At 48.3% G+C, this 13,067-nt stretch overlaps 1 protein-coding gene across 1 annotated transcript in view; it reads left to right on the plus strand.

Annotated features, from left to right (window-relative positions):
- The first annotated feature begins 5,338 nt into the window (after positions 1-5,338).
- Positions 5,339-13,067, plus strand: part of LOC149339628 (homeobox protein Hox-D4a-like) — a 45,965-nt gene continuing 38,236 nt past the window's right edge. Inside the window, exon 1 of the mRNA XM_089548329.1 lies at positions 5,339-6,349. Coding sequence (XP_089404455.1) covers positions 5,791-6,349 — 559 coding nt within the window. The 5' untranslated portion in view covers positions 5,339-5,790. The remainder of the gene's footprint in view (positions 6,350-13,067) is intronic.

The raw sequence follows: 13,067 nt of genomic DNA on the forward strand, positions 1-13,067 counted from the left end.
TTCTTCCCGGCACAAGAGGCAAAACGTATTGAACACCCCTCGTACTTTTTCTTTGCAAATCTCTTTTAAGTAAAGCTGTTTTCGCAAGCTATTTGTTTTGTGACTATGCAGCGGCCGGTAAGCTCGCAGTATTGTGTGAAAATAGCAATGTTAAACAGTTGTCAGAAACATACACCCAAACATTTATTGGCTGTGAATATCAATGTGCATGGGTGTACAAAGACAGTGACAGAGATGTTCATTTGTATAGTTTCTTTTTTACCGCGAATGAAGTGGCCACCCACACAAACACCGCCACCCTCGATTCACCTTCGGCCAGGTTCGCCCTCAAGAAAAAAACTTTTACTGTACGCATGGGCTTAGAGTCAAAGAAATCAGTAGAGCAAAAGAATCAAATTAATCATCGAGGGTGTATCTTGGTTGTGATGCATTGCTCATTCAGTTCTGTTTCTGAGGCAGGCAAAATATGAAAGTAATTAAACCTCACAAAAACGTTGCCATGTGTTGAAAGACGCCATATAAAGTACTCCTAATACTCGTTTATTGACTTCCTCCTTCTTCTTGCATATCATAATGCAGTTTGGTTCCGAACAGCACGGTTTACCTTTTGATCGGCAGCTCTGCTGTCTGCAGTGAAGTTAGGATCTAAAGGATTAATTACTCATTACCATTTTCGTAAGCGCAGCCATACGACAACAAAAGAAAGCTGCACAGATTTTGCAGGAGCTTCGCAAATGATGAAAAATTCGTCGAGAATCGGGGCATTCCTCGCTTTCGAAATCCTGTCCAACTTGGGTGGGTTCTAAATAGATCTGAGCCAGGCTGCGAAAATATTTTAATTCACACACCATATACGCATCAGAGCGTCGAAAAACATAAAAACAAGCTGACCATTCTTCTCGCATAACTTTCGCGCATTGCAATAGCATAATTGCTGCCTGCTAACTATACAGATTTTCAATGGTTACGAGAAAATCAAGCAGGTCTTTACTGAGCAACGGCAAGATTTATTTCATTTATATCCATAAACGATAGGGGAGGTGAGGAAAAACCTGCAGCAGCAGCTCGACTAGTTCTCGTACCCTCTGAGACGTGGAAAACAGAAATTTTTGGTATAAAGTTAATTAGTTTTGTATCACTTGCCCGAAGCCTTGCAGGAAAAGATAATGAGATTAAATGAGGCATAGCAAAAATCAATAAAATCTAGCTGATTTGTAACTATCCCCTCAGTCATGGGCGGAGTCATTTTTTGTATTTATTGCGCAGCTTCCGCAATCCACCAGATAGGACCGACAAAGCAGTATTGTGTCCACAATAAGCAATCTTTGTTGGATAAAACTTTACGCACTCAACGTTATTTGCCTTTTATATATTTACTTCAGTTGAGGTGAAGTGACTACGCAATATTTCTGATTGATGTGATAGAAAACTCATCCCAGCCGATTTCATTCGTATACCAAGCACCGAAAACCCTTCAAGCGATATTGATAAGATCAAATGCGAAATAATTACGCGCCTGTTTATTTTACATACCCATTACTGTTTCAGTTTTCGTGTGCCAAGACCAGCGTCAGCTGAGAGCGCTTCCATTCTGCAGATGACATACACGTGACATGACAAGATTGATGACTTGCCCACCTCGAGGCAAACTGCTCCGGCCGGTGGCGGACGGACACCGAAGCAGTCGGGACCGAATGAATGATTCATGTCCTCTCAGATCACAGTTTTCGGACCCAGCAAATTGATTCCATTTTCCTCGTTCCTCACCTCTCCGCTCGTTTGGAGATTGCATCAGACAGTTTCGGGGCACTAGTTTTCGCTATACAGCTTCTCGAAAGAGTAATTCCCTTCACGCATGCTACATTGCGTCGCAAATAAAGGTGCCAGATATGTAACCTCTTGCGCTGCAGCATGTCGGGCGTTTTAGACACCAGTCTGTCAACGGAAACATACAACGTACTTAGAGAGAGAGAGAGAGAGAGAGGGAGGGAAAGGCAGGGATGTTAACCAGAAAGGATTCCGGTTGGCTACCCTGCACAGGGGAAGGGAATGAGGGGAATTAAAGAGGAAAGAGAGAAGTAACGGGAAATAATCACAGTCTGTCAATTAAGGCAGTCGCTCTCAAAAAGCGAAAGAGTGCCTTGTAAGCCTTGATGGCAGTTGACTGTTGTGGCCACGGACCGAGGATCTTGGCCTCTGTGAAAGGGCGAGGGTCCAGGCGGTCCAAAGCACATCGCAGCTTATGTCTTTCGGCTACAAAGGCAGGGCACTCACACAAGATATGGGTGATTGTCTCATCACAGGCGCAGTTCACACAAGAAGGGCTGTCGGCCATCGCGATCCGGAAAGCATACTTATTCGTGAAGGCAACACCGAGCCATAGACGACACAGTAGTGTTGCTTCACGACGCGCTACATTACACGGAAGACGGAGGCGCAGTCCAGGGTCCAAAGTCCTGAGGCGACGGTTGCACAACACACCAGAGTTCCATGCTGAAAGTGTGAGCTCCAGCCTCAAAGAACGAAGCCCACACGCTGCGTCAGCTCTCGTTACGGGGATATTAACGGGGATTCCATCATTGTGGGCAGAACGGGCAGCTTCGTCAGCCTGGTGATTGCCATGAATGCCGCAGTGGCCCGGCAGCCACTGGAAAATTATGCTATGTCCTTTCAATGTGGCGTCATGGTAGAGCTTGCGGATTTCGGCAACGAGTTGTTCGTGCGACCCACGGCGTAGTGCAGTTTGCAGGCCTTGAAGGGCTGCTTTAGAGTCGGTGAAAACTGTCCAGTCATCTGCAGATTCCTGACTAATGAACTGAACTGCAGCCCGTAGGGCAGCTAGTTCTGCACCAGTTGAAGAGGTGAGATAGGTAGTCCTCACCTTCATTAAAATAGACCTGGCCGGTATCACCACAGACCCAGCAGAGCTTGTCGAAGTCACTGAGCCATCTGTGTAGACATGTATGCGGTGTTTATGGTTAAAATGCAAATGATGCAGTGTCAGTTGCTTGAGAGCAGGCAATGATAAATCAGATTTCTTATTAATTCCGGGAATAGATAGGTGCACCCGGGGTTCATGGAGACTCCATACGGGTGAGCTTGATCTTGATGGGTGGGCGAACTGCGAAGGAAGATAGGCACGGTGAGCTTGAATTACATTTGCAAATGCAGTGTGTGGTCTGAGTACGGGAAGAGCTGCAAGATGATGACTCGGAACTCGCGTGAGGTGCCGAATGTGTGTTCTCATGGTTTCAACAGCAATGTATGAAGTAACAGGATGCTCCCCAGCGACAAGAATAGTGGCTGCCGTTGAGGCACATTTAGGTAGCCCATCTGTACGCTCGATGCTTCAACTGTACCGTTCGCTGTTCCTGGGATACATGCGGTATAGCTTTCCCATTTTAAACAATATCAGAAAGACAAACCTTCAGACACTTCAAAGTGTTCAAGCGCAAGCTCTACAACGTACTTAGGCTGCAAACGGGGGCGACCATTTGCTCTTAATGTGTCGCTGAAAGCTTCTCTACCCCGAGGAGAAGTATTTGAGATTTATAGTAGAACTGCTGTCCCAGGGAAGAGCGAGAAACCTGCGAAAAAACCCGTCTTGAATATGCGTGTGTACAAACATGAGAGACAATCTCACACAGATCAATCAGTAGCTGCCTTTAAGATGCACTAATCCCTATACACTCTGCTCAGCTCTTATTCACCGCGGAGCTTTTTTGCTGCAGGTAAACGAACGAAAACTTTGGTTTCACGCTTAAATTATACCCTGTAAATACTTTGTAAAGTTACTTCTATACTTCGACGCCATCCTTACCGACTTTTTCTCCTGTTTCCATATTTGTGCAATGTCGCTTGGGTGTAGAGCCATTCTCAGAAATATACAGAGCCCCCGGTTTGCTTCTGCGCCATGCAGTGTAACCTGTTTTACGCTGCTGACTTGCCCAATTTCTTCAAGATTATAGAACTGCTCTTCACCCCACCGGCGAGGCTTAGGGCTTCTGTGGAGATCAGATACTATATATATATATATTAACAATTATTTCTTGGCAGCTGATTGATTAATATAAGATAAAGTCACTACAAATTGAAAAACATAACAAGATTTAATATATTTAATATATATATTCTGCTTTTATAATTAATTGTCGTTAAGCGATAAAATATTTTCTAATAATCTCTATTGATAACAACACAAATTAAAAAAATCCCCCCTCTGTTCCTTGGTTTCTGTGGCTGTGTGTGTGTTTGAAGGAAGTCAAGTCACTGAAAGCAAGGAAATCATACGAAAATGTTTTTTTTATTTTTTGCGCAGTTTTAAATAAAAGTAAACATTCAACTATGCTTTTATTTGGTTCAGGTACTATTTACTGTCTTCCTATTTACGACATGATGAGTCGTTTATTTCCCTAAACTTGCCTGCTATATAATATTACTAACTTATTAAACTGTATATATTAGATTAGGCATATGTTTAATATAATATATACTTTTCGAAGAAAGCTTTGTGTTTCTGAGAACTGGACGGAGACGCTCAGATGACAAACGCCGTGCTAATATGTCTTGGAAACATCGAACTGAAAGAAAATGTGGCATATAGATAACACTCGACAGACATCTGTACATAGTGTTTACAAGTTTTTGCACAGCAGCGACCACACTTGAAAGCAACAGCACTTAAGAGCAAATTCTTCCAAGGTCCACTAAACGCGGTATAATATTCGGATCTGACGAAACAAAAAAAAACTTTTGCCTGTGAAGAAAGCAAAAAAAAATGCTTAGTGCACAGATAAAAATGTGTGCTAAATATATGAGGCTGCCATTTTCACACACGTACAACTTTTACTTGCTGGCGACTGGGTAAAGACGATAGTAAGTACTCTACTGAAACTATTCTGATGAAAATCTGCTTGCCTATGCACGTACTGAATGAAAAATTGCACAGGCTCCGCATTTCGGCCTCTTCCAAGGGCGCATTGAATTTGTGCAAGATACAAACCGCTAAACATGCTCAAGTTGATACGTTCTCACGTCACTGTTCGAAGGAATCTCAGCTGTAGAGACTTAGCGGTGGTTGATGGAAGAGAGGAAACTCTCTCTCTCTCGCTTACCGAGAAAAGAGGGTGTGAGGAGCAGCGCCTGCGGCGAAGCAGCGGCTACCAGCGTCGCTCGCGCCTGCAGCGCCAGCGCGGCCGAGCGGAGTTGCCAAACTTGTTGCCCGAGCGCGCCGCTCCGGCCGCCGCCGCTCGGGCGAGCGCCCTCCCACGAGCCCTCCTCCCCCTAGGTTCCCTCCCCCGCCCGCCCCTTTCCCCAACAAACACTCCGGTCGCCGGCGGCAGCGCTATAGTCGGCAAGTTTGGCGCGTCCGCCCTGCCACGTGAGAGAGCGCCACTCGATCGCGACTGCTGGCGCGGGCCGCATCGGTCCGCCCGTGCCTGGATTACACCGTGCGTGTTTGTGGACGCGCCCCCGCTGCCGCCGCTCGGCCGACTCTGTGTGGTGTGTCCCTCGGAACCCGCGTGCGCCCCGTGCATCGGACAGGTCAGAGCCGCGGCGTTTCTGCGGAGTCGCATGTGCGTGGAGCGGCCAGCGCGGTCGCCATCCATCATCGTCGCCGCTGACGCCGGAGCGCCGCCGGGTTCAGCGCCGCGCGCGCCGCCTCCACCATTGGATGGCGTCCATCACGTGATATGCTAATCTCCGGCGGCGGGGCGGAGCCATGGCGCTGCTCGGCGACAAGCCCGAAGCAAAACTATCTCCATCATCCAATTCAGCCGGCAAAAATTAATGACCATGAGTTCGTTTTTGATGAACTCGCCGTCCTACGTGGACCCCAAGTTCCCGCCACCCGAGGAGTACTCGCAGGGAAACTACATACCGAGCCATGGTGCCGGTGACTACTACGCCGGGGCTCCGCCGCACCACCACCACCACGCGGCCGCGGCCGCGCACCCGTACGCCTCGTTCGGAGGCGCGGCGGCACCGCCGTACGCCACCGAGAACGGCGGCTACGTGTCGAGTGCGTCGCCGCACTACTACCAGCACTCATGTTCCATGACGCAGACCACGCTGAGCCCGCTGTCGCGGCCCAGCGTCGGGCTCGACCATGCGGGCGGCGGACACAGCCCGCCGTACTCGGGGCCGCCCGCGCCGCTGCAGCGGTCGCCGTCACCTCCGCCGCCCGCGACCATGCTGCGGCCCTCGCCGCAGTCGCCGCACGTTGTGGGCCCCATGCACAGTCCCGGAGGGACGGCCACCGCGCCCACCACCGTCGCCGGTGGAGACTGCAACCAGGCCGGCCAGCCCGTCATCTATCCTTGGATGAAGAAGGCGCACGTGAATGCAGGTAAATGATGTGCCCTCTCCAGTTGCATGCGATTAGCACGCAATTTATTTGCCGACATCGTCAGCGACCAACAATACGTTACATGAATTCCCCCAAGAAAAACGCTCGCAGAAACGATGTCTGCTTGCATGCACGCGACACTGTCTCGTTCGGTGAAACGGGTGCTAACAGTCAAGCGGACCATGCGTTGCAAAGCGAAACTGTGTAGCCCCCTTTGGCAAAGTCGCGTTATGTGAAGTTTTCTTTTCTACTAATATTGTGGTATTGAAGACAGGTGACGTAATACACGAAACGCCCAGCGATATTTCGTGATGCCCGTGTGGGGCATGCCAACTAACAACGCGTGCATCTCAGACACTGCCCTCCTATTTCATTATATGGCACTTATACAGCATCGGTTGAATGTATACCGTTCGCTGCTTAACGGGAATATGACGGCCGTACTTTAGGCGGTGGTGGCGTGCATTCGCGATGGTGATGGAGGAAGCGAAAGTAAATTAATTCGTAATCATTTTGTGCCGTTCGCAGTGAACTCGACTGTTGTCAGTGGCCCAAACACGACTGGCCCAAGGCACTGAGGGATATTAATGGCGGTGTAATTTTCAAGTTTACTCCTAAGCCATAAGCGCGATCTGTGTTTATTCACTGCCATGAAGAGGGAGCATATGAGACGTTAGCCTAAATTATAAAAAATGAAAAAAATTGTTGCGACCTCAGTGACATTTTCCCTGCATGTTATTTTGGCGAGATATTACGTTCTTCACAAATACTACATATTTACCTCAATGTATGAACATATATCCACATATCTAACCTTTTTCTCATCATAAATAATTACGATCTCGAAAATAAGACGCATACTCTAATTATGCTTCACTCTGAAGTAGAGTACAAAGTATTAAAAAATGCAGGCTCTGTCGCGAACCTATTAGGAGGACAAATAAGCGTGTTTGTGAATTCAAGCGCTCACGTGTTGCCGCTAATGATATGTAAAGTGTTCTGCGTTAATATATTCGCCGCAAACGGGGAGAGGCTAGTTTTGCATTGCACCAAGCTTGGCGTAGTTCGATATAGAGTCCAAAGTGTAGAGATTGATGGCAGTGTTTCGCTGCGCCGTCACATGTATAAAGCGTCGGCCGGCGCGCTTAGTCCAGCTCACGTGCGCGCCATCATTAAGACTGAGTGGCGAGCGCGATAATCGAGCCTTGAATGCCCTCTGTAATCACCTGGGAAGGAAAGGGCCCCATTTGAGTGCTTTATGTGAACACTCTCGTTTACATCGCTGAGGGATGGGTCGTTGTGCGAACTCAGTTTTTGACTCAGTGCGCACCTGTTACATAATTTGGCAGTGAATTCTCGAAATAATAGTTTATTTCTTTAAACATCAGGGAGTACAAACGTAGAAAGTTGGGCTAGCTTGTCGATGTGAGTTCATCGCGCACAAAGCGTTAAAGATTGACAGCGCCCGACAATATAGACTTCTAACGGATTAAAATCAAAAAGACAAATATAAAATGCACAGCTCAGCTTGACTGTGGTAAAGGGGTAGGCATGTGTCGTTCGAAGCCCACATTTTCGCGTTTTCTGAAATACAATCGCCATTTGATAGTCAGTGGCAGTGTTGCCTTCTTTCGAGCTGTTATCGAGAGTGCAGTTATTCGGTACGCGAAACCATATTTCGTGATAATTATATGAGTAAGTACTGACATAAGGCCAAGACTGCTTAACTAAGAGAGTATAAACAAGCTAGTCACTGAGCCATAACCTCATAATCCACTGCTTTAATTGCTCTGCTATTATTTGGAAGCCCGTTCACACCGTCTCATGAGTGCGAGGCTTCGTGTTCTTCTCAGAAATTAATTTGCCTAGTTCCCAATTGTGCAATACTACAAACCGCTTATTTTGTATATAAACTGTACTGCCTCAAAGATTGTGCGCAAGTTTTTAAATGCCACCCTGGAACACTCGTCAGTCGTCAGGCTGAGGGAAAGCAACAGGACAGCATCTGTAAGCACATTTTTGAAAAAGCGCTAATTTATTAGTTATCCAAGCAGTAGCATAAAAGATACATAACAAGTAACCAGCACTGAAGCGTAAGCAGCTGTCTGTTCCTGGCTTTTTTTTTTTTGCTCCGTTTTCGCTTGAATACTAACATTCTTGCTTTATATGCATTTATAGGAAACGACCGCAGCAAAATGGGCGAAAATTCAGGCGCTAAATTGCGAGAAAAGTATGAATAAGTATATTGGTACATGTTCAACATATTATTGTCTGTTACGTAACTAGTCTCGTTGGGTGCATGTCATTGCAGCTTCAAAGATTTCGTTGTCGGTAACGCGTCGTTATAGAGCCAATTCATGCACTGAAACGATGCTATTACACAGAAACTCGCAAGAGCTTTAGCAGAGCAGCAAGGGAAGTAAATTACGGCATGGCTAAAAAAAAAAAAAAGTTCACCGCTTTTTTCTATTGAGACGTGAACGCATGCCATCAAAGCGCTGGGCGTAAGTTTACGTTGGCCCTAAAATTGATAACACCCACGAAACTAAACGCCAGTTCAACAGCTTGTAGCACGGCTCTGTGAGGACCGCGTTGTGGGCATATACTATACATGTATAGGCGTACAATGATAATGTATACAGTTCCTTCCCATCATCTGTGACTCTAAAAGACGCGAGGGATGCCACATCAGATATAAATGCGGTACGCATCATCCTCGCGTTGCGGTTTCTTTCGCGCTGTTTGCTTTCGGCGAAATTTGTTCCCGCAAGTTTACGCTCATTGCCCGATGCGATTTTCATAATTTCTGCGTGGCCATTTGCGTTACGCTGTATGACCTGCCAGCTTCACTGAGCTCTGCAAATTTATGAATGGGTTCGATTTGTTCCTTGTGTAGCAGTAGTAAGTGGTCCACGGAGGCGGATTTTGAAAACTTATTTCTTGAAACTTAGTGGTTTATGGGGCTTTAACGTCTCAAAGCGACTTAGGCTATGAGGGATGCCGAAGTGAAGGGCTCCGGAAATTTCGACCGTCTGGGGTTCTTTATCGTGCACTGACAACGCACAGTACACGGGCCTCTAGAATTTCGCCTCCATCGAAATTCGACCGCCGCGGCCGGGATCGAACCCGGGTCATTTGGGTCTGGAGCCGAGCGCCATAACCAGTTAGTGTCGCAGTTAAGTGTAGACGCATTCGGAAGGTGCTAAGCGGGGCAGACCATGCTTACCGCGATTAGCGTTTGCCGACTGCAGTGTTGGCTGTCCTGCATTCAATAAAAACCTAAATGACAGATACGCGTACGTGGTTCATTTACTTTTGCTCCCATAAGTACATTCGCTCTTTCACCACGTATGCCATTACTCTATGCTGATGTGAAAATTGTATGTAATTTTAATGTGCTATCTTCATCATAGCTTTTGTTTTTGCGCAAGCACTCAAGTTTTCTCTTGTCACATTTACTTCCCGTTTCATTGCACCCGCTTCCTAACTGGCGAGCCGTTGCAAATGGCGGATATCTCAAGCACGATCTCCCGCACAAATTGCCCTCTAATCACGACACCAATCGCCTCTCTTGCCACGTTGAAAGGCTACGCTAATGACGTGCTGTTATGGCACATGAAATAAGAAATATATCACAGCACTTTGACCTCTTTCAATAAGAACACCGTTGAACTATCCCCAGCGGTCACTTTCTATTCTGTTACACAATAATGAGTAAATATGTGCATGGCGGACGCTTCGTTTTGCTGCTTGCGGACTTGGAAACCTTCAAACCACCCATCTGTAATAGCTTTTGCACGTCAGCTTCGCAAAAGCACCCTTTGCTCGAAGTAACCAAACTCTTTTCATGAGTCCTGATGATGAGCGCGGCGCAGTGCGCTTCTGAACTTGCTAGGGAAGTCAGTTACTTCTGGCCCCGATAGCATTGAAAGTACTACTGCAGTGTATTCAAATAATTCACCAGAACTCACTCTCTGCCTTGCTCCGCGCAGTACATCTTCAACAAGCACATTCCTCGCTGCAGGAAACAGTCAAGAACTGTCGTTTACTCTCTCACCTCCCTCAAGAGAGAGAGAGAAAGTATAAATCGAGACGAATAGCGATCCCGTCCGTGCGTCGTCGTTCGCCGCTTCCTTCCTTCCTTCCTGCAAGTTCCCGCGCGAGCAACTTCGTCGCGTGGCCCCTCTCGTTCGGCGCGTCGCATATAGCTCGAATAGACGCGGAAAAAGAGCGAAGTCGTCCCCGCGCATGCGAGGCCCGGTAACGGCGGCACGTTTGCACTGGGCCGCCGCTCTCTTTTCTCCTCTATCTAAATTTGAAGGCATCGCTAAAACGGGCCTCCCCGGCTTCTTCTCCTGCCGTCGGGAACCGACCAGTCCTCTCCGCGCGCGCTTATATACTCTCGCGGCATGCGCACGCGTTTCAGCGCCTGGGCCCCCGCGAGCGAGTACCGCTGATTCCTCTTCTTCTTCGCCTTGCGGCGGCGTCGCCGGACCGATTTAGAACCCTCGGAGCGAGCGCGTTAGTTTCCTTTTAGCGGTGTTGGCCAACTGGCACAACAACAAACAGCCTCGCGCCCAACCCTGCAACAACATGCACGACGGGCACCGTCAGGTGCACCACGCGTGTTGCTTGTACTGTTCGCGTTTTCAACGAGACTCCTCGAGTTCGCGAGCAGGCGCTTTCGAAGCGGCAACGGCAGCGCGAAAGAAGGGAACGGCGACGTTATATATCGCGTCGTGCATGGGCCTTTGCCGCTTTTAAACGAGAGCGTGACTTCGCTCTCACTGGTGGATTGTAAATTTTCCGCCGCCGGGTTGCGGCTGCTATATACCTCGTTCAAGCTACCGAACTTTCCAACACTGCTGATTAGCACGTCTCGTGATACATTTTCTTTAGTCGGATACAACTCAGGAACGAAGCTGCAGATGCCCCTCAAAGGAGGCCCTTGAGCCTTAGGCATGGGCCGCATTTCATTACGCCGTGGTTAATCCGATTAAGCCGTGGCTACTGCCATTCCTCTCCCTCCCCCTGCGATTTCACGCTGGCCGACTCAAGGGATCGGCCAAGGGGTAAAGGGGGAGAACAGGTCGACAGCATTGGCTGGAGCGGCATGTGCCGCTTCGCTCTTGAGTTGTATTCGACTATTATATTGCCGACTGCTGACTCGCGTTTTTAGAATCGTCGCGTATTCCTTGCCTTATGTCATGCTCTGTCTTCCGATAGAAGCGAGATCCTGTCGACTGCGCCAGTTAAGTCTCTGTTGACTGGAATGGGCTACAGCGCCGAATAATTGTGCCAGTTCGATACAAATCAAGAATGAAGCGGAAAATGCCCCTCAAAGGAGGCGGCCTAGGCGTATCCCGAGTATGACGACTTCGCGGTTGGTCCGGTTAATCTGCCAGCCCCTTGCGATGTCACGCTAGCAGGTGCAACGGTAGTAACCATGGCATCTTGGCAGTCGGCCGACGCCATTGGCGGGAGAGCCTCCCTTGAGGGGCATTTGCAGCCTTGTTCTTTTCATACAGACACAGCTTAGTTTGCACGAATGGACGGAGGCACTTTGGAATGTTTAGACACACACTATGTCGCTGTGCCCCGAGAAGCGCGTAATTACGGCCGATACGTGGGCACCAAAAGTTTCTTGCCGGTTTGCTTGATTACTTGCGCCCTACTTGCATCCTATTACATAAGCTAAAATCGTCTGTAGCCACATGTAAGATCAGCAGGAACTGTCGGATGAGTTGTTGCCGTCCGAGCCGGATAGACATTTCACATGAGATGTCGGAGCATAGTTTTTCACTCAGGTGTACGGAGTTTCAGCATCGTCGGCTGGTTCAAGTCTTTCGAAGCAAATACAAAACAAAAAGCAAAAATATATGCGATCATTGCGGGTCCAGCCTTATGACTCAAACTTAATTAAAACTCCGTATGTGGCGACATCACCGCCAGGTGCGGTTCAGTGCAATGGCGAGATTGCGGAATGCAAGGGTGACACATGCTCTTTTGAAGATTTTCATTATTATTTCTGGACCTGCTTTGAGCGACATCATCGCATTTAGGAGCAAATCACCCTTACTCTTCGTCTCAGGTACGTCGAAGCGTGGTAGGCGCGGGATTCCGTTGCATACTCCTGATTGAACTAGCGGGGTAAATGACGGCACCAAAAAGTTTTGTTTTATAGCCGATGTTCCGGGGATAATTTTACACCACCTGGACTTCCATGATGTATACACTGGCATCTTTATGCTCGAGTGTTTCCTGCATTTCGCCCCGCATTTGAAATACAGCACCTGCGGTCAGCAGCAATCGAAGCAGCGATCTCTTTATACTCGGAAGCAGAAGTTCCATATTTACGGAGTCTCCGCTGTAGCGTCCATGGGTTCCTAATAAGCTCAAGGGAGGTTTTAACACGCGATAGCGTTAAAGGCCGCGTTCTCTAGAAAATCTGGTGTCGGCGTTGTCGTTGTCGGCGTTGTGAGCGGAGAATCACGGCATGGCTATGGCAGGTGGTCCCCAGAGAGCAACCTAGGAGGCAGGTGGGCCACCTATAGTCACGTGACTGCCCACCGGATAGTGAACAAAACGGCCACTGTGGCAGGTAGCAGGAAAATTAATCATTGGTCTCTCGGGAAGAGCAACCTGGTCCGCACAAGGCCCACGGCTGGGAGCACCTGCCATCGCAGGGAAGGGGCGCATCGCTTAACCGCTGCACCAC

Source organism: Amblyomma mixtum, chromosome 6, assembly GCF_055824585.1.
Source record: "Amblyomma mixtum isolate Tamu chromosome 6, ASM5582458v1, whole genome shotgun sequence".
Classification (NCBI taxonomy): Eukaryota; Metazoa; Arthropoda; class Arachnida; order Ixodida; family Ixodidae; genus Amblyomma; species Amblyomma mixtum.